Genomic DNA, 21,864 nt, shown 5'->3' on the forward strand with positions numbered 1-21,864 from the left:
GATGCTTTTTGTTACCTGATACACCAAATGAAACCTTTGGTAGTTCCTTCAAAAGAACGACCTGGTGGTACCCTAACACAGCCTCAGCATCCTTTGTCCACCCTAACTGCCCCGACACAATAGCTAACTAAAAATAAAAAAAATAGTGCAGTACATGCACAGAACACACCAATATTATCAGCTATACAGTCGAACCCCTTTATAAGAGACACTGATATAAAAGACAAATGGGTATAACAGGCACCAGTGTACCTAAAGTAAAATAACAGTTGATAGTAAAATGCATACGTGGTAGCCTGCTTATAAGAGACATTTTATATAAAAGACAAGAATTGCAGCCCAGTGCATGCCTTTTATAAAGGGGTTCAACTGTATTCGCATTGTGCAGGCATTTCATTACGGTAATTTCACGCAAGATTAAACAAATGACCGGTTGGCCGCTGAAATTTATTTCAAAATTTTATATAATGCTGCCTGATGAGTGGAAGAAGAGATGTGCAATTACTTTTGCCAGAAAAAAACAACGTTTTGAAGCATAGTAAATCAATAATAATAATGAAGAAGTGGAGTGCTACCCTTACCTGGTCTGCTGTTTTTTCTTACTTTGGTGATGAATTTCCCAAAATATATTAAAGCTACGTACCTCAATAGATGCATGCTATCTCTCTCTTTCAGCTATTTCTTGATTTTCTGGGTAGAGACCATATTATTATTAAATGTCTCAAAATAGATGACAAAGCAGTGAAAATTCTGCATTACATTCTTAGCATGCTTATTTAAAAAACTGCGAAAGCTTATATTAATAACATTTTTCAGTAAAAAAAATACAATCTAGCTAAATTCAAGAATATATACAATGAAAAATTCTGACAATTAAAAAAAACATGTTAAACCCACTTAATCTTTTGCACATCAGCTTTCATAATCAATAAAAAAAACATGTTGCATAATTTCGTTTCACTTGTAGTTACGGCCTGTTGAATGAGGCCTTGTGCAAGGATAGGCAATTGTAGATCGGACTTCCTGTCGGCTAAGTGTATGGTATGCAGGCCCATACTTCAGTTTCTTAAAAGGTAAGCAGCACTGAAATAGCTGTCGGCTGCACTGATGATGCCAATTTCGGAATTATTTGGTCACGCGTGCACCCGTGAGTGCAAGATTACCGAGCAAGCAAGTGCGCACAGTCCACAATAACTCTTTTTTCCACTCATTAGGCAACAATATATCAAATTTTGAAATAAATTTAAGAGGTCGACTGGCCATGCTTTGCTGGATCTTACATGGAATTACTTATTACTTGAATTCAACCCTTTATGGCATAGTAGCACCACGTATCAATTTTGCACCATATGAAACCTACACATAGTGAGATGGCAGAGTTTCATGACCAGAAAGACACCGAGAACTATGATGACCCAAACCTGCATTGTCTATTTGCCAAAAGTTCTCGACATGGGCTCCCCGAAGCCAGAGCTTCGATGAATAGTGTTCTAGAGTTCTGCAAGCCATCAGAATGAATGCTATCTAATTCCATTTTATGCCCATTAAAACAACATATTTATTTAGAGAAGAAAATTCAAAGGGCTTTTCTGATTTTATTAATCCACTCCACATCACATGCACACACTAGTAGTCTGTGAGCAAAGAGATGCTGACACTACAGCCGCAAATTTGTGACACATAGTCATAGAAACCAGCAGAAAATTTGCACATTTTGTATTGTCATGGTGACCACACACACACAGTTTTCAATCAATGTTTGTGAGCACAGTTTCTAACATGGGCGCAAGAATCAGTCCAGAAATTCTACAAAATAAGAGCCACTAGTCTGTCTGATCGAGTACTCTTTCTGCTGACAAATGCGGATATTAGAAAGGGGCACGTACATCCTTTATTTGTAACTCCCAATGCATAGGTATTTGCGTGACCTATATGTACCATTTTGTCACTGCACTTACCCCAACGACTCTTCCAGAATGTTGCAGAGTCCCAAACTTTTTCTTCAGCACAAGGACAGTCAAAAGGAGAAGGGGGTGTAGATGGTGATGCTTTTTGACAAGCGTAATAACCACATTATTAACACAGCCCCAAAGGCCTGTTTAGAGAGCCAGTAAGGGACTCAGACTTTGTTTTTTTGTTACGCCTCCCAAACAAGCTCACTGATTAGTGAGAAAGGCTACAGTGATTACATTTTGCGAATAGCACAGCGATATGCATCATGCAGCACTTTTCCATAAAAAAAAAGAAATCCTGCACCCCTCTTCAGCGCCTGTCCGATTCTCCTCATACACAAGTGATGTAATCGTGTCCATGGACAACATTATACAGCACCAACTTCGTCGACTCGTCTTTAGTACTATGAAATGGTGCCTTGTCCCTGTGGCGATTCGGTTTTGATCATTCTGACTGCGCAGTCCACATTTTCATTTTCTTGTACCGCCCTCTGCCATTTTCGTAGAGCTCCGAGACTAGCGAGACAAGAGGAATTGCCAGAAAGAAAGCCTCCGAGATGAGCATACGTCTCTCCACTTGGGGAAGGATGCGTAACCAGCCACTGTCTTGTGCCCCTTGCACCACGCTTATTCGCCGCACATGGCACGTCAGAAAAGCCTTGCTTGATTGTTGTCTGCATGTGGATGACGTAATCACTGGCTCTGTAACCTATCTGTTCGGAGCTCACCACGAAAACTTAGCAGACACGAAGTGGAAGGAATTCGAGATCTCCTAGCTGCCTACAACTTTGTGTTACATTCCTGGAGTGGGTATAACTCACGACGAAGGGCTACACCTACATTCCTGCACTGCTGAGAAGGTTGGATAGACAGAATGAGCGACCGTAACCAGCCACAGCGGTCTTTTCATACTCTAACTTCCTCAGTACAGTATTTATTCGCACTTGTATGGTCACATCATACAAGGTGCAGTTATTTCTCTTAACAGGAATTTTAGACCCCAAGGCGGTTTTGTGGCCGTTTAAACCTTCGAGTGTTTTTGCTGTACATTTACGACGGCAGTTTTCTGCCACACAGTGTCTTAATTGATTGATTGATTGATATATTGGGTTTAACATCCCAAAAGCGCCATATGATATGAGAGACGCCATAGTAGAGGGCTCCGGAAATTTCAACCACCAGGTGTTTTTTAACGTGCACCCAAATCTGAGCACACAGGCCTACAGCATTTTCCCCTCCATTGAAAATGCAGCCGCCGCAGCCGGGATTCGATCCCGCGACCTGCGAGTCATTCAGTGTCTTAGCTGTATGAGTATGTTTTCAACCCTCCAATTGAAATTTTGTGCAGTAATGACGATGCATGCTCGTCGGGAGGTGCTATAGAGGAAGGGAAAATATAGGAGAGGCCATGACGTCATAGACGTGAAGCCGCCGCATCACAGACACCCGCACAACCTCATAGCAGAAAAGTAGATAAGCAATTTGCGATTTCCGGGGAGCAGCCGCCGCCGTTGCGGCCTTGGAAGCGGCGCCGGCGGACCGGGGGAGTGGAAGCTCGTAGGTGTTCTCTGCCGGAAGCGAGTCAATTCACGAGTACTGCTTCTTTTGTGCGTTATGCAAGAAAGCTGTGCAATGCCCAGCTGTAGTGTATGCTCGGTGCAGATCGAGTGCTAGCCGGATGTACCTGGTGGCACTTTGCACTTATGTTTGCTTCACTGTTGATCAATAATGCATGGTATTTGCATGTGGAGCTGAGAACTGAGAACACCGTGAACTTTCATTTTTAGAGTTGTAGGCATTGTGTCGCGTTTGTAGAAGTTGTGTCATTCATACGGAAGGACAATAAACCTTTTTAATTATTGGACTAAATGTGTGTGTATTGTACGGTGTGGGCTCGCTGCGTGTTAGATGTGTGCGCACTGGAATTACACACTTTACGTGCACGATCGCTTATACAATACAGTGGTGCCTTCTTACCGACGTGAAGTACGTCAAGCACAAGGCTGGTATTTGCACGGAACAGCTACGAAGCAAGTTCTCAAAACCGTGCATTGTCACACTGACACTATATACGAGTAAAGAACTGCTGATTGGCCCGTAGATCGGGAAATCTGCCAAAGAAAAAGAAGGCCTTACGGCGAGCAGAACGCGTAAGTCACTGCTCGGTGAGTTCGAATACGATGATGTAGGGGCTTAATGATTTTGGTTACTACACGTACCGGTGCTCTGTGCTGTTGCACAAAAACACTCCACGAAGTACTTCAGCACGCCTGCTCAGGCCTGCTACGCACGAACAGTCTCAGAAACGTGTGCTCACGAGATTTCACTGTATGCAAACCATACAATACGCGTTAAACTTACGCCGGGGCTATAAGTCCGCGCTGAAGCGAACCAGCACTGAGAGCACGCCGCGGAGCATCTGCTGTTTTGTTTGCCCTATACTGGTTTGTTTGCCCCATAAGTTTGACGTCACTTTCGCCACATTTCTCGCAATGCATTGGTATAGGATAGGGCCTCTCCTCAGTTTTTCCCTCCTCCATGGGAGGTGCTGCCATCCCCTAGGACTTACCAAATGTTGGAAATTATTGCACTACCTCATTGCAGAGATAAACAGAACTGATTTCTAGCATCGGCGCATTGCATAGTCGATGGGAACGCCGATGAGCAGCCCCTTTCATAATTTTAGTTTTTCCGTGTTATCGCACTGCTGGTGTGTGAAACTTGATTTTTACCTTTATTTTACTTTTACCTTTTACTCCAACAGGAGTGATGGAAGTTAACTTTCTTCATTACTGCTGCTGCTCTTAGCTTGTTTATCACCTACATTCACAAGGTATTCTTGTTTCCTTTGATTAGAGAGTTTATGCTGCCACAAGAGCCACACGGAGTAGTAATGCAGTGTGTTCACCAGCACAACTTGTTTCTTCAAGAAGAGACTGGAGTTGTGTGCTGAGTCTAGATGGCAATAAGGCACTGTGCGTAGACCCACGCTACAAGGAATCCCATGCTCTGAAATACTACTGAATATTTTGCAGTTCTGAGCCATGCCGACATCAAAATACTGTACTTTTTTTTTACAAATTTTCCTGACTTTACCCATTTCGTACATTCAAAAATCACAATAAAGTAATTTCCCCATATAAGAAAGTCTTTCTAAAAAAAAGTGTACACTGAAAGGGTTAATACTGTAAGCCATTGGTGTTGACATTGAGCTCTAAAGAAATAAATAAACGTGCGATGTCTGGTGCTACTTCTGTCTGGTGGTGGTGCTATTTCTGCCAAGTGTTGTGTTGCAATTACTATCGTGTGGTGTGCAGTTAATATCTCGTGGTGTGTAGCATGTGGTGCATTGGAAAGGAAGATCGATGCATTTAATACGTGGCAAGGATTGACAAAGCAAGGTAAATGGATTTAAATACATTTTTTTTAATTTTTGGTTGACTGTTTTGCTGCTAATACTGTGTTATTTCATGTTAACCCCTTAACTGCTTTGAACGAGCAGAGCTGGCTCTGCCCAAACTATCACCAAACTGCTTTGGACGAGCAGAAATCGTTTTAGCAGAATGACTACTCCCCTCTAATGTTCAGGCGGAGAAGCGCGCATTGACGGCTTACACTGCGTGTCAACAACTAGATGGCAGCATTTGCCCGAGGATTTTCCTAGGGCAGAAGCATGTTTTTTGTACAGAAAAACGGCATCTGGTGGCAACAACCCATGCATTGCTCGCTTGTGAACATGAAAAAGAAGCTATTAGTTATCGTCATCCTCTTTGAGTGATGATGATTCGAATACAGGTATTTATCTTGTCTTCGGAAGTGAAGACAGTGGTGACAGTGAATTGAGTAGCTCCTCCGATGATGACGAAGACAGCTTGAATGGGAAAACATTGCAAGGGCCGGCCAGTGAGCCAAGTTGCGTTATTCTGCATTTCAAAATTTTCCACACAGTCCCTAAGCTTCCAGAATTAAGGGAAGATGCCGGTCAAAAAACGAGTTTTTTTCAAAATTACCGATTTTTTATTTTCACCTGTTTTGATAAGATTAGTACCTCTATTGTTACGAAAAAAATAATAATGGTCGAGACTTAACTGGAAATGCTTTAAAATTTCATCTAAAGAGCACAAGGTGCCTGTTAAAAGGTCGAAAGTATGCAGTCTTCGAGCACCTTGCCGCCGATAATGCGCCGCCGCTAGCCATTGTTGATCGCATGAGTCGAAGAGTCGAGCCTCACTCTTCAAATAACAACAGTTTCTCTCGCTGATGCAGCACAAGAAATAATAACAAGACTCACTCTTCTGCGCGTTTTTCCAGCGCCGCGACTGGCTTATCACATGGTATGAATCGGGGACCGCCATTGGCCGCTGCGCGCCTGTATGTGCTGTGAAGCCTATTTGCGGGGTCCATGTCTTGTTGAGCAGCGCAGCTGAAGAATGCTTTTCTCGTGTAATTATCTCCGTTATGAATGAAAAAAGCCATTGCTCACAAGTGAAAGCAGTTGTGCGGCGCGCTCTGCAGGAATAGGCTACGAGCATCTGGTCCGATTTGCGGCAGTTGTTGGCTTGCAAAAGCCAATGCATCAAAGTCATCCACACCCGTCAGCCGGAAAGTTCGTGATGCGGCAATGGATGACGTCAGCGCCAATCTTGAGAGGTCGAAAGAGCTCGCAGTGAGAGAACTTAGCAGGGACGACATTGCCACTATGTACGACGGTATGTGGCACAAACATGGCTGCAAAATGGCATGACACTCGACTTAGTTTGGATTTCGCAGTCTTGTCGAACTTCTTCATAGCTTGCAGTTGGCACAAGGCTCTGCCAGATGGAGCGGAAGTTTGTCAAGCGTTTCATGGCCCTGTTTGTGAGCGAAATGTCTGTGAGGTGTCGGCTCGAAAACGCCGAGAGGGACAAACTCATGGTGCTGGTGTATTTTAGTCGCAGTGGCCACTTCAAGAAAGATTGTTCTTTTTGGTGTGCAAATTTCATCTGATTTAATAATATCTTTCATAAATAAAAACTCAATTTTAAATTTAAAACTCGTTTTTCTCAAAACACAAGTTTTGCCATTTTTTCTAATGTGCCCCTCCTTTTTGGGCACTTCTAGTGCTCAGATCTTCATGAAATTTTGCCCAAATTTTTTTCAAAGTATGACAAATTCAATTATCTAGTTGAAATTTCAATATTTATAGTATAACAAAAAAATGTATGTATATCTTTACTAGGGTAGATGAAATATATTATTTCTCACGCTTAATACATATTTTGTATGTGCTTCCTAATTAGTTATGTGCACTCTACACTTTATTTGAAGCATTATGAGCTATGAATGATAAAAAATTACAGAATTTTAGGGATTAAAAGAGGGGGGGCAAAAGGGTTAAGGCTCTCACTTTGTCATGTTGCAGAGCTAAAAGTGTGTGACTTGCAAGAAAACTAATTATATATTTGAAATCAGCATAAAAAGTTCCATAAACAGCTCAAGTTTCATTGCTCTAGGGTTGATATTAAAGAAAAAGTGTCTTCGAGTAGCATCTCTCCTTAAATAGCCTGAAGGTACTTGGCCTACACACGTGAAGAAAAATGTGGGGTCTGTAACCGTTTTGTTTATAAGGTTTTTAATTATTAGCAGCAGGTAGCTGGTTTTCTATGAATTGTTCCAAAATAAATTTTATTCTGTTAATTCGACTAATCAGGTGGTGCAAATATTTTTTTGAACACTGACTGGCTACTCTTTAGTACCATCACATTCGAAATCGGCAATAAAAAAACAGGCACGACTTCTTGACCGGAAATTTGAAAAAAGATAAAGTGCAGTTAAGAGGTTAATGAGATTCTTGCGATGGCAAATTTTTTTGCTAGCCCCACCAATTGTTATTGCCGAGTTTTTGAAAAACAATACAATCCCCCCCCCTACCTCTTCACAGTGAAATGTATTTATACTGAAATATAGCGTTTTCTTCTTTTTTTCAGTTTTTAAATTTTCCCAGTCTGATGTATGTATCGATGTTATATTACACCATATGCATTTTTGTTTGCATGACCCACTTTTTATGCAATGCTTTCCATAAGCCCTTTAAGGTATTTAAAAATAAATCAATGAATAAATAAACAAATAGATAAATAAATAAATACATCAATAAATACCTTATCTATTATGAGCTCACCAAGAAAACCTTGCGACATGGAATGGAAGGAACTGGAGATCTCCCTGCTGTCTGCGACGAACTGGCGGATCTTGGCTACCATGGAGGGAGAAAGAGTCATGGACCCCAATGATCTTGTCTCGTCGTAGGCCAGCAGCTGTCCTAGAAACTGTGCAAGCTCTTCCAACCGGCACAGAAGCACCACTGACATTTCCTGCATGTGCTGCAACTGCTGCTCCAGGGCAGCATTCTTCTCCAGCAGACAAGCGTCTGTCAAAATCGGCTGCTCAGATGACTGTTTATCCTTGTATTTAGAGACCATTACCTACAAATGTCAAGAAAAACCACGGGGGAAGGAGGAGATTCCAGAGGGAAATTTTGTTTTATCATTGCAATGTGCTAAAAACAGACTAAATATCCACAAATAATGAATCCCCATCAGCACTATTTTTTATGTTCCCAACTTTCGTAAATCCCACTTGCTTCCTTTTGCAAAAGAACAGATTAGCTATATGTAACTTTCCTAACTCCCTCTTGCTTCCTTTTATGAAAGATTAGCTATATGTACGTTTTCAATCTTGCACCATCCTTTAGAAATGCTCAGAAATATTGTTAACCTCATTAACCTGCCCCTCAGTTGTGCAAACCTTGATTATGCATTAATGTCACTTGTGAGAAATCTACAGAACTTGGAACATATACTTTATACTTTCTCAAAGCAGTAAAAAACAAGATATACAGCAGGTTTTCTAAAAACACTAAAGGCAAATAACTCGAGCTACGTCGATAGACTAATGCACTCAAACCTCGATTTAATGAACCTGAATATATCGAAATGTCGGTTATTACAAAGTAAATGTAATATAGTCTTGAAATAGCTATAGAGTTAGGAATAAACCCCTATTAACAAATCTTCAGATATAACAAACTCAATTTAGTGTGAGATGCAACTTTGTTAAAGTGAGGTTTGAGTGTACTTGAGGCCATCTAAGTTGTCACTATTATTGAGAACAGTGCTTTAGAAATCAATAGATCAAAGTATATGAAGGTTATAAAATGTGACTACCGTGGATCACTTTAGCATTAGCCTAATGATGCAGCCCACCAACAGTACTGCCACCAGTACCTATCATCACCACTTATAATAAAATGATTATGGCTATGCATTGAAACACAGAAGATTAAAGGAATATATATATATATATATATATATATATATATATATATATATAGTTGCACCCGCCTCCTACTAATTAGTAGGTCTATACATACAGTTTTATCCATGCTACTTGGTCCAAAATTTCCATTGCTAAGTCCAGCGTGATAAAAGCAGGGATATAAAAATTTATGACAGAGAAGGATGAAGTGATCAACCAGAGCCCGTGTACTCAGCACCCAAGCGTGGGGTCATAGGTTCAAAACTTGCTACTACCAAAATTTTTTTCTTACAAATTATTTTCTTTTTTATGCTTTTTGTTTTAGTTGTAGCAATTACTGATGAAAGGTTAGAACATAACGGATGGCTGAGCAGACAAAAGATACTCATGTATAACAGGAGTGTGAGAGCAAAAGCAAAGGAACAAAGGTGTTGCGGCATTGCCCTCCTTTACCCTCACACAACACCTAGTGTACCAGCAACTCTTTCCTTTTTCCAGCTCTGCTTCATCAAGGTGCGCATTCCCACTGAATACCGGCTGTGTGCATACACAGAGTAGGCTGGACACATCTGGATACAGCTGTGAAGTCCATTATGTTTCACATGCATCCCAGTAAAGCAAAAAAAATTACAAGATCTACTCAATAAGATGTTTAGAATTTGGCACAACCATAGCAAGACTAGGGTCCTTAATTACTTTAGCACTTACAGTCAGTGAATTTTATGGCTCTATGTCCTTTTACTGGTTTCATTAGTAAAATTTGATAAGTGTTAAATAATGGTGACGTTAATATGTTTTTGTGGCTGGGTTGCTACTAGAGACTGCATGTTGCAAGAAAAACCACAAAACAAAAACCACATCGTTGCTTTCACAACTGTTGATAATGTTATTAATCTGTGTTTCTCAGATGCCATAGCAAGTTTATCCCGAAGCACACACGCCAATTCAACATCGTTGTGAATCGGAGGATGTTTAATATATATGAAGCATGTTTGTGACAAGCGCCACGTCATCATTGCATAACAAAAAGGTGAGCTTTAAGACAAGACACCAAAAAAGGAACTTTTTTTCCCCCTTGTCATTAGACACATAAGAAACAAATGTATATTTTTTCCCCACAGAAGATCTATATTACACAAGTGAACAATGGGCTGCTGCAAATGTTAACAAGGATTAACCAGAGTTTTAAAGACAAGTAGTTTCACTATACACAATGGTGGTCTAGCCAATTTGGGATTTGGAGCAATTTTCAGAGCAGAAAGAAGTGTGCCTAGGAGCACCTTTGGAGCAGAAGAAATGGAGTTTCATATCCCCTGGAGTAGTACAAACAGATATTTTGACCTTTTAGCCTATTTTTTGTAGATATGCAATCACCCAAATGCCGCTCTAATGTAAATAAGACAATATGAACAACTACAGGGCAGCAATCAGTCAGACTGTTTACACGTAACAATGTCATGTGTGGGCTTCACAGAAACAAAGATGTGCATTGTAGTGAAGCACAACTGACAAGGCCAGCTGGCAGATGGTTTCTCAGTGCCAGGCGTCAGGACACCATATCCTACAAATTCGAAAGGGGACGGGGGCTGACCACCCCAACATCAACCAAGTTAATAATTTAGAGAACTAGTTTTGCATTTCAGCTTTTGATTTAATGAAGCCCTATCAAGCTGCATCCACACTTCCCTAGTTTATGAGTAGCAAGAAATGCATGCATTCACGGCCTTCCCCATCTTCATCGCACAATTACCGGACAGACAGTGGCTATGCTAAGCACATTCTCTTGTGCAGTTTCTAAAATTACATGGCTAAGAATAAGATAGGAAGTTCTCCGGAGGCTGAGAGACTTGTCTGTCCTTTTATGGCAATCAACAGTGATACTGGCTGTTAAAACGGTGTTTTATAACTGACACGTGAGTGCAGCAATGTGTTATTTATGGCTTATGTCTTGGGTGTCTGCATGAGTCAGTTTCCTTGCCTGTTGGTTTGCCACCACATTATGCCACTAAAGTGGTTGTTTAGGCCTGTTGGTCAGACATATAGGAAAGAAAACAGCGTGAAAGATCGAACATCACAAAAAGAAAGAGGCATACAGGATTGTGACTTTGCACTGTTTGCATGTTTCTTTTTTTGCTGTTCTGTCTCCCGCACTATTTTTGTTCCACTACATTGCGCTGGTTTTGCAATGAAGACACGCAACAAGCACATTGATGCGCACTAGTGGCAGCTGCACCACTTCGTGTCTGACGCGTGCTAGTGGATTTAGGTTTTTTGTTACAATCACTATAAAAGCTGAAGAGCCTTGCACGACACGACTGACATGGAACCCTTTTTATTTCAGAAATATCAAACCTTTGCACATCCGCCTTCATTTGTGTTAAGATGCCTTGTGGTTTTGGCACATAAAAACCCACAAATTATTACGATGCATGCAGATGCTCTTTACAGTGAGGGATGCCTAAAACAGTAGCTGAACGGCCGATGTCATTACAATAAGCTTATAGCGGCTTGGCAAAAAATCACTTGTCTACATTACGATAAGCTTATAGCAACTCAGCGAAAAATCGCTCGTCTACACATTATCACCAGTTCCTCATCAAGGGTGATGTGGACTACACATGGCCATACTTTGGTTAGGCCAATTACAGTTAAACCTGCTTATAATGAACCTACACATAACGAATTCCTCGATATAACAAAGTTTTTTATTCCCCGCCGTTTGGCATTTTTGGTACGAGCATGCCTCTTTCGCGGCTGCCCCGCCCACCACCACCGAAGTGCAAAGCGGAAGCGGTGGCACGCACCGCACACCAGGCGAGAGCGAGCGCTCGTTACTGCGGGCGAGTGAGCGCGAGGCGGGCCTTCACCCCACGAGCCAGCGCGCTTTTTTTTCCACCGTGGGCGCATGCGTGGGTGTGCCCCCTCCCCTCACTCCACACACACAAAAAAACCCCACTTTTTAACGTTGGTGATGCCAAACTTTTAGTTAGCGCCCTGTATGCGACCTGTGCTGCATATGAAGGGCGCTTTACCGAATAGTTCTCCGCCGTATCCATGCCATTCGCTCTTCGTTTTCGACGCCGCGCACGCGTGCATAGTTTCACTGCATGCGCACGGTCTGCCCCCCCCCCCCCCCCCCCCGACGACATTCAGCTTTGTTTTTTTTTATTGCGATAGCAATTACACAGACACTCTCTGCAGGATTTTGCCACTGACGTGAACGTTGACGTCACTCACTGTATATGTATACGTATCTATATATATGAAGATGAAAGAAAGAAATCCAGAAAAAGACTCCGTCGAGCGGAATAGAACCTGGGTCCTCTGCATCGCGAGCGTGAAGCATTAACCACAGAGCCACCAAGGAGCACATCCGTGAACGTCCAAACGGCAAGATATTTATATCTACCACTTACCACTGTTAACTGGCATCTCGGGGGTAATTATCGTGTTTTCAGCATTACCAGCAAGATGGCGTAATGAGCGCGAGTCGCCACACCATGCAGCGGCGCGCGCTCTCATCTTTCACGTGTACTTTGCCCCGCTTAGAGAAGGGGGCGACGCTCCCTCGTGCGCTCTTATCTCGCGGTGGAGAGAATCGTACGTCTTGGGTGGCCTCGGGCTCTACCTGGAACGATTCTGTTTTAGTTACTGGGCGCACAAAGGTTGCTGCAATCATTGCAGTCTTCGTTTGCAAAATGCGCATGCTTTTCAGACACAGCGAAGTAACAACTGAGACGCTTATCTGTGCATCTGTAGCTGTGAGTAGGTTTCGTGAGTCATTTGTGCGTGAGAAATGCGGGGCACATTTCCATCTGCTTTGCATTCTGCGCGTAACCTTCCAATGTGTTGCTATCCCGTTCTTTGCTTCGCCTTTGCCGCAAGCCTGTAGCTCTTTTTTTTATTACAATAGCAATTATATGGACAGTTTCAGCTGGTTTTTTTTTTTTTTTTTCATCGCTGCCACCATCCACTGCATTTGTATACGTATATATATATATATATATATATATATATATATATATATATATATATATATATATATATATATATATAAAAGTTCAAAGAAGAAAAAAAAAAGCCACCCGTGTACTTTGCCCCGCAATAGAGAGGGGGCGGGGAGTGGATGTCTGTGTGCGTGCGCTTATCCTTCAGAGGGGAGAATCGCGCACCTTTGACTTGAAGATCACTTCGCTCGCTGGACAGGTGCCGTTTGCAAAAAGAGTGCACTTTTAAAACTCGGCGAAGTAACAACTGGGGCATTTGTTAGTTCGCACTTATATCTATACTTGTGATTATGTTTTGTGCCTCGCTTTTGTTTAAACAGCGCATCAAGTGTTGAGTGGTAAACGTTCCTAGTTCGCTCTTGTCCTGTGTATGTTGTTTTCGTGCATCATTTGTGCGTGAGAAGTACGCTGCACATTTCTATTTACCCGCCGTTCTCAGCGTACCATTCCAAGCTATTGCTATCCCATTCATTGCTTCGCCCTTATGGCGAAACTGTGACTTTTATTAATTTCAGACAACCATATCGTCACCACCGAGGGATGTCAAACTAGGCACTGATGGAAACTCTCCGAGACCATGGTGACGACAGATCTTTGGAGCTCAACTCGTCACACGCTTCCGTCTGACACCGCGAGTTCGCAGGCTCGTAGCTTTTGCAATTAGCCGATTAGTTACAGCAAAAAAGATGGCACATTGAATGCAATGCAATGAACATGATAGCAAAAAATTGTTATGTTATAAGAAGCAAGGCTGGCAGCGAACTCTTTTCGAACTGATATCGTGAAGCTCCTTCAAAACGCTGGTGTGAGCAAATACGGCCGCTCCAGGGAGAAGTGCTCTTTTTCCCTTCACGTTGAAACCACACTGATACTCGCCACGATAGCAAGCACGCCAGCGATCGCGCCCGTCCTTAAAATCCAAATTTATTATTGCTACTCGAGCGACCCTGCCCTCCCCGCATTGTTTCATGCTCGTTTAAGATGGGTGGTTGAGCATTTGACGGCAGTTATAACACGCGGGAGATGTTCACTATCCAGGCGATAGAGATGGGCCGACTCATTTTATCCCTGCTACAGCAACGCTCGTGCGCTTTTGCCCGCTCGTGAAAGTTTCAATGCAAGGGGGCATGTTATCAATTTGGACTTGTTACGGAACATGGCGGTGACGGCAAATGCCCGCCGAGAGTGTTCATATAATTGCTATCGCAATATTAATGCAGATTTTTTACGATAAAATAAGTGTTTCGGGTTAGTTTTCGCCTTCAGTTCCATTTGTTTAATTTGTGCACTTACTTTCTGAATTTTCGTACCGAACCTGCATATAACAAAATGTCCTTTATAACAAATTTTTTCCAGGAATTTATCAATTTCGTTATTTTCAGGTTTAACTGTATAAGAAAAAGTGCATCGGTGGAAAAAGAAAGGGGAGTGGGTTCCATGGCAATATAAAAAAGGTATGTGTATCCTGTGCCAAAAAAAGAATACTTTAGGTCAGAAATGCTCTACTGTGATTTAAACAAGTGGAATAATGAACTCTGGTGCAGTTGGTGCATTATGCACTTGAATGGGTGCATAGAGCTCGAATTGTAGCAAAATGGCCTAAATGGCACAGTCTGACCACCACTGTGTACAGCATATGAATAATACTAGAAATAACAAGAAGTCAGAACATCCATATCACCTCTGAACTTTCTTTCAGCTGTCTCTCCAAGTCTTCAATCCTCAGCACCAGAAAAAAGATCTCTTCCTGGAGTTCAAACACATTTTCTGACAAACCAAACTCTGACATCTTCTGATTTGTGAGCTGTTTTCGCCAACGCCGATTGGCTGACAAAGCAGACTTGCGGGGACTGGTTAGTGAGCCATGGTGGGGCAAATTTTGGTCTATTTCAATCAATGGCTGTGCATTTGGACCAGTGGGAGACTCTGTTATCTTCACCGAAAAAGAGTCCTTCAGTGACCTTTGTAAAAATTTCACCTATGGATATAGGGCAATGGGAAATGAAGAAAACATGAGAAAAAAAAAAAAGTCAAAACAGGGATATGGTCACCTCTCAGAGAAATCATTTCGCATTGCTGCACTATTAATTTATTATTTGCAACAGTTTGTGAAAACACAAGAGCTGTAACTGAAAATGCGGACGAAGAAGACAGAACAGACGAGGACAAGCATCGCTTCCTACTTATCCTTGTCTGTTCTGTCTATGTCCCCAGTTAGCGCTATAGCTCTCATCATGAACTACCAACTAGCCCAAGCCCACTATTCAACGAGGTAAACATAATACAGAACTTTAGCTACTGATGCTAGGCGACACCTTCAAAGACGCCACTGACAAAATGTCACCATAATTCTAAATCAACGAGTAATATCACATTACAAATGCTGGTTCAGATATTCAGCAATTTCAATATTAAGTTATTTTTCATTTGACGTAGTATCTCGTTTACTTAAGACAGGACGAGTGACATTATTGTTACTTTTGGAATGGCTTCAAAAAGGCCATCATTACTAAACTACCATCTGCTGTTAAAATGAAAAAGCTGCCTCTCACACATTGGTTTCTAACTTATATTTTCCACCCCGTACGTCTCCCACTGAACAAAACATATTTTCTTGGTCCTTTCAGGTTCCATTTAACGAACGCACTCATGAGTCGATTCACTCAGACTCGGATTGAGCCGTCAGTCCGAGTCAGTCAGGGTGAGGAATATTCGGAGAGTGTGAATCCGAGTGAGTCCGGTTGAAGAAAATATTCGTGAGTGTGAGCCCGAGCGAGTCCAAAGCGCAAGACATATTTCAGAGTCTTAGTGAGTTACACTTTCTTTTGTCAACCTATGGCCCTATACATAAACTCATCCTCAGCATTACTATCAGCCTTACCTGGACACGTGTGTACTCACACATATTCTAAATCAGTGCCGTTCTTACACCATTTATATATTTATTCATCAGAGGGGCAAATTAAGTAGGGAGATGCCTTGATTTCCCTCTTGTAAACTCTTCCGAGGAATTTTCTATATATATACTTTATGTTGTCATCTCTTCCAAGACTCATAACTTATACTCGAAGGTACGCTATCAAACAGCACCAAGAGCACCGATTATGTGAGATTTTAGTGGTGAAGAGCATTGACACCATGTTTGAAAAAGCTAATTCAAGACCTACAAACTCATGAGTTGACTCACTTGGACTAATTCACACTCAGATTGAGCCGAGAGTGTGAGTGAGTGAGTGAGGGCAGTGCCTCCTCTATTTTTTTCAGTGCCCAGGCGAAAGCTCTCTTCAGGCCGTTGAGCGCGCTCTCCTCCTCTGCTTTCCATTGCCGCATGGTGGCGCTGCGCGAGTACACTACAGGATGCTGGCACTGAACGGCCGCACCTATTAGAAAGCTCGCAAATTCGTGCTTTCATGCTAGTTAATTTGCAGTCGTGCTTCTTGACGGCTTCACAGATGCAGGGAGGATAAAAAGTAAAGACGAACATAGCGGCGCGCTGTTTTCACCGGGCTTTGTCAGGCCCTGCCACCGGTTCGATATATGCGTTCGAGTTTTATAGCATTCACATTTTATTTTATTTTTCAAGCTATTGAAACCCCATGTTTCGCATGCCTCAGTATATATACTGCCGTGTACCCCTCTGCATATCTGACGAAAAAAAAAAAAAACCATTGTCTTTTTTTTTTTCATTTCACATTAGTTACAAAAAAAAAAAAATTCGCCCTTACTCTTATGAATTCCCCTGAGACGATTTGTTTGTTTGTAGCCTGGAATCCATGGCACATACCCACTCTGGGGGATTGGCCAAGAAAACATATAGTACCCTGTGGACAGTAACTGCCCTATTGCTTACAAAAAAAAGGAAAAAGATGTAGAAGGAAGACATTACAAAAAAAACAGATTGAGAGAGTGAGAAAAAAGTAAAATAATCACTAATATAATACATATACCTTGATTTTGGGAGCTGACCAGACAGCTGAGTGTGCCAAACCCGATTAATTTGGAATGTATGTCTCATATTTATTGACATTTCGAAAATTATTTCCCAACTCTTCTTTTTTTCAGTATTTGTTAAAGGGCGTCGTATGTTGAAATACGTTTATGTCTATAATGACATTGCACACCGCATCAAGTACATCTCTGTGGCGATTTCCCAAAACGGAGGCACCAAAATCCAAAATTAAGAACAGTTTTTGTGGTTAAACTTGAACATAGCTTCGCAAACCGAATAGCTAGAAGTCGTTTTCTAATTACTGTGTAGTTACGACATGAGACAAAATAATGTTCAATAGTTTCCGATTCTTTACAAAATGGACAAATAGGAGAGTGTCAGAACAGCTATATGTAAATAAAAATTTAATGGGGGAACAGGGCACCGGAATCTGGAGATAATAACTTCAAGATTTTTCGACGGACTCCACTAAGATTTCCATAGAAATTTGAAACGACTGAGAAGCAAAAACTCTCCTCGTTTTCTTCTGATTCAATGCACTAAATGTTGTCTACTTCCCTCTAGGATATTTCTGCGTCCAACATGTTTTTCCTACTGCCTCAAGGATTCGAGACAAAACTATGTTTTGCCCCGCAGCTGGTTATGCACTGCCCTCATGATCGGCCCATTTCAACCAAGCGAAGACGTTATATGATGCCGTCAAGTTATGTGACCTTTCGATACGTCACAAACATTTATTTTATGTGACATCATATGACGACGTTTTCACATAATAACGATTCCTTGCATCACTCGTGTTCACTAAACGAAATCACTATTGGAATCACTAAACGGGAGCACGCTGCTTCCGAACAGTCAACAAATAATCTATCAGTAGCAACGCTATCTCGCGATTGCTGCCATGTGCGATGCTAACATTACGCCCCGAAGCTGAATAATCCCCCATGGGCACTACACGGCCATTTGGCCTTTACTCTAATCACTACCAAATTAAGATGCCAGAGGGAAGCAGAAAAAAACATAGCTGAGCAGCCGAATAATAAGGCTACAACAATCTGTCCACAAGAGAGACTAGCTCAAGCAACTGACCACAGGCCGCATTTTTTATGCCTGTCACCTTGGCCACCTTGGCTCAAGCTGAGAGTCGGGGTCAGACTTCCGACTTTAACAGTGCTGTTCAAAACACAGGCAACGATTGCAGAAATCCTTCCGCATATGGAGTTGTTTTTGTCTATTTCACGATGATTTCATTGTTTAAGCTTTCAAATGATGAAATCACCTGCCATGGTTCCTCATTTTCTGACACTTGCTTTTTCTCGGTGGCAACACATGTCAGGCTTTGCGAAGGGAACAGATGACGACCTATATCCTTAGAAGCAGTCTAGTGGCATTTTGTGCTATTTAGTGCATGAACTCCAGGCTAGCGCACAATGTTCTACGCCACTAGAGAGTAGCAAGCATCGAGGAACATTAGACACCGAAGCTCTTAATATTAGCTCCTGGCAAAGGCTTCTCTCAAAGATCGACTTTCAGTTAGCCAAAAAAGCAACTCTCAGTCTAGCGAACACCACAGTGACAAAACGATCTTCTGCAGATTACTTGCATAAGCTACCTGGTATTAGCCTAGCTAGCAGACGACGCGCTAGTGCCTCATCAAGTAGTCGCGAACGACTCAAGGCTTTGAAATGAGCAGAGTGCCTGGAACAACAGGTGCTTCACGATTCTCGTTTCCATTACACTATACAGCCGAAAACCGAACCGTATAGCAGTTTCGAATGGAGCCGCGGCATTTGTTTGCGTGACAGACGACGCCCCGAGACTCGATCTCTGCATTTCATGCCGACCAGTTGTGCCCCTGCGATCTTCGACGACAACACAGCTCTGGCCGACTACTCGCCTACGCCATCTCCTGCCGCCAACAAGAGCTCTCGCTGAGTGGTGCCCCGTCCTTGGACTTCTGCGACCGTGTTCATCTTTCCCATCTCCTCCTTACTTCCATCGTTTTCTGTGGTTCACTGTCCCTGCGCCTTGCTCTCTCCTTCCTCTCTCTCTATCTACATACCTTTTAATCCTATCCTTTTAATCCCTCCTTACCCCCATCCCTCGTGACCTACTGTTGAGGTGTCACACTCTGATGCAGACAGTTACGAAACTCACTTTTTTCTTCTTTCTCTTTAAGAATCACATAAGAATAAGAGGACGCTGCGCATCTCTACTCCAGTTGCGACACCTGGCGGCGAAACGCCGCACTAGCACCGACGGCCGCTTCCCATTGAAATCCGCTCTTTCGCCCGGGCACTGAAAAAATACAGGAGGCGCTGGTCAGGGTGAGTAACGTTTACGGGAGTAATTTTTCGGTGAGTTTGAGTCCGAGTGAGTCCGCTTGAAGAAAATTTTCGAGAGTGTCAGTCCAAGTGAGTCTGTCTCAGGAAAGTTTTTGTCAATGAGTCCAAAGCACAAAATATATTTTATGAGCAAGTTTGAGTGAGCGCCACAAGTATTGCCAATGTATGCTGTACATACGGAGGCTCTCGGTAAACAGAAATCTGTTAAACAAAATAGCAGCTTCAATGGAAAAGAAACCACTTATATGAATGATTGTTATGTGAGGTTTAATGTCCCAAAACCACGATATGATTATGAGAGACGCCATTGTGGAGGGCTCTGGAAATTTCGGCCACCTGGGGTTCTTTAACGTGCACCCAAACCTGAGCACATGGGCCTACAGCATTTCCACCTCTATCGGAAATGCGGCCGCCGCAGCCGGGATTCGATCCTGCGACCTGCGGGTTAGCACGAGTACCTTAGCCACTAGACCACCGTGGCAGGGCACCTTTTTATATGATTAGTTTAGGCCTTATATATTCCATAACCCTTTTCAACTCTCAGTAAATAGAACTCCTGTTAAATGGAACACACATTCCTGGCCCCTTTAGGTTCCATTTAACGAGGGTCAACTGTACAATCATAATATAAAAATGTTTTCCTTTCCAACCAGTATCAAGTTTCATAAATGACGTTCTTTTGGAAAATTCGCTCATTAAATTAATTTAGGAGTATTAGTAGCTGAGCTTTGCGTGACTTTCAACAAATTATGCACTACATATATCTCACATACAGGTGCTTTTATGCTGCTTTCACTCATTTGTACTTAAGCACCAATGAGATACTATAGTGCATGCGTTAGAACATCAAGGAAATGAGAATTGTCGTAACAGAGCACCTATGCACTAATTTTAAGACTTGATGTCTGTGTTTCAGCCACAGGACAATGTAAAGCGAAAAATGTGAACATCTTGAAACTGTTTAGTCGGTTAAAATAGACAAAGTAGTGAAACGCATCAAATGAAATTTTAGCATTTCAGGTCCTATCAGGCACGCCAATCTAAATATTCGCACTAATATTTGCAATTCACCTTCATTGAAAGCTCGCCTCAAGCAAAAAATTGTGCCTGCAGTGTGTAACTGCAAAGCATTGAACCTCATTGTAGAGCTGAACAGTACAGTGCACAGTACAAACTGGTGATCCAGGTGCTTAGGACCGAAGTGGTGTGCATATTGTCCATCTTCCCACATTTTGTTTTGTTGGGTAGACACATGAACGTACACCCACTTCACCACTGCTTTGGTGGATAACAGATTTTTAAAAATCCCACATCAAGTCCTACAATGAAAACAGTTCCATTATTGCAGAAGAAACTTATAAACCCATGACTGCTATAGATATGTTATTTGATTGGTGACAAAATGTCCACAGAACGAGAAATGTACAAAACACTTAAGAAAGTTTGCTTTTGTAAATGACTGAATTAGCCTTATGGCATTATACGTAGGTGGATTCGGAGTGACCCACGAACTTTGCGCTGGAGCACTCCACTCTGGCGGAGGGCAACAGAGGGAATCTACTAATGGAACACAAGCGCGTCCTCTGGAGCAAATGGCAGGGTCAGAATGAAATGCAATGCACGCATTTCTCTTCTTGCTTGACTGGGCACGCTGGGCACAGCGACGCTACACTAGCAAAACGTGAGCTCTGACGCGAGGCGCAACTGACGCGACTAGCGTCAGTTGGCGCCCCCAAAGTTGGAACCGTTTCAAAAGGTTTCAAGGCATGGGGTGCTTGCGACATCCGCTTGAATTCGCCAATTTTTTTCAGAGTAGAAAAAGTTGCTCCATGGAGTGGATCTTGCGATGGAGATGCTCCAGATCTACTGATGCAAGTTACAAAGAGCACTCTCAATCTTCCAATGGAAAAGACATGGAGCAGCAGAAAGTAGTACCAGAAGTGCTCCGAATCTGCCATTGGATGATACCATTACTTTAAGGAGAAATGCAAGTCGAAAGAGAAGTTTTTTTCCAAAATTGCATATCTTTCGTTTTTATTTGCTTTCTCAAGTTCAGTTTCTCTACTTTCATGACAAAAAAAAAAAAACAAGCAAAAACAATGTGTCAAAAGGTTAAAATCGCTTTTAAAGAGCACAAGGTGGCCACTAAAACTAAGAACAGCTATTGCCTAGAGTCCCCTAAAAACTGTCACCTGGCTGCTTACCATTGCATTTTGCATGAAGAGTTCACTAAAGCCACATGCTCAAAATAACCATGATAGCCAAGCTCTCATAATGGAACATCTCATCCTAAAAGCATACCTTTTCTACACAGA

At 42.2% G+C, this 21,864-nt stretch overlaps 1 protein-coding gene across 9 annotated transcripts in view; it reads right to left on the reverse strand.

Moving 5' to 3' along the window:
- LOC119187874 (uncharacterized) overlaps nt 1-21,864 on the reverse strand; it is a 244,152-nt gene that overhangs the window by 100,206 nt on the left and 122,082 nt on the right. For all 9 annotated transcript variants that reach the window (XM_075878776.1, XM_037435978.2, XM_075878780.1 and 6 more), the window contains 2 exons: nt 14,937-15,233; nt 8,113-8,416 (listed from right to left, as the gene is read on the reverse strand). In XM_075878776.1, coding sequence (XP_075734891.1) covers nt 8,113-8,416; nt 14,937-15,233 — 601 coding nt within the window. The remainder of the gene's footprint in view (nt 1-8,112; nt 8,417-14,936; nt 15,234-21,864) is intronic.

This window comes from Rhipicephalus microplus, chromosome X, assembly GCF_043290135.1.
Source record: "Rhipicephalus microplus isolate Deutch F79 chromosome X, USDA_Rmic, whole genome shotgun sequence".
NCBI lineage: Eukaryota > Metazoa > Arthropoda > Arachnida > Ixodida > Ixodidae > Rhipicephalus > Rhipicephalus microplus.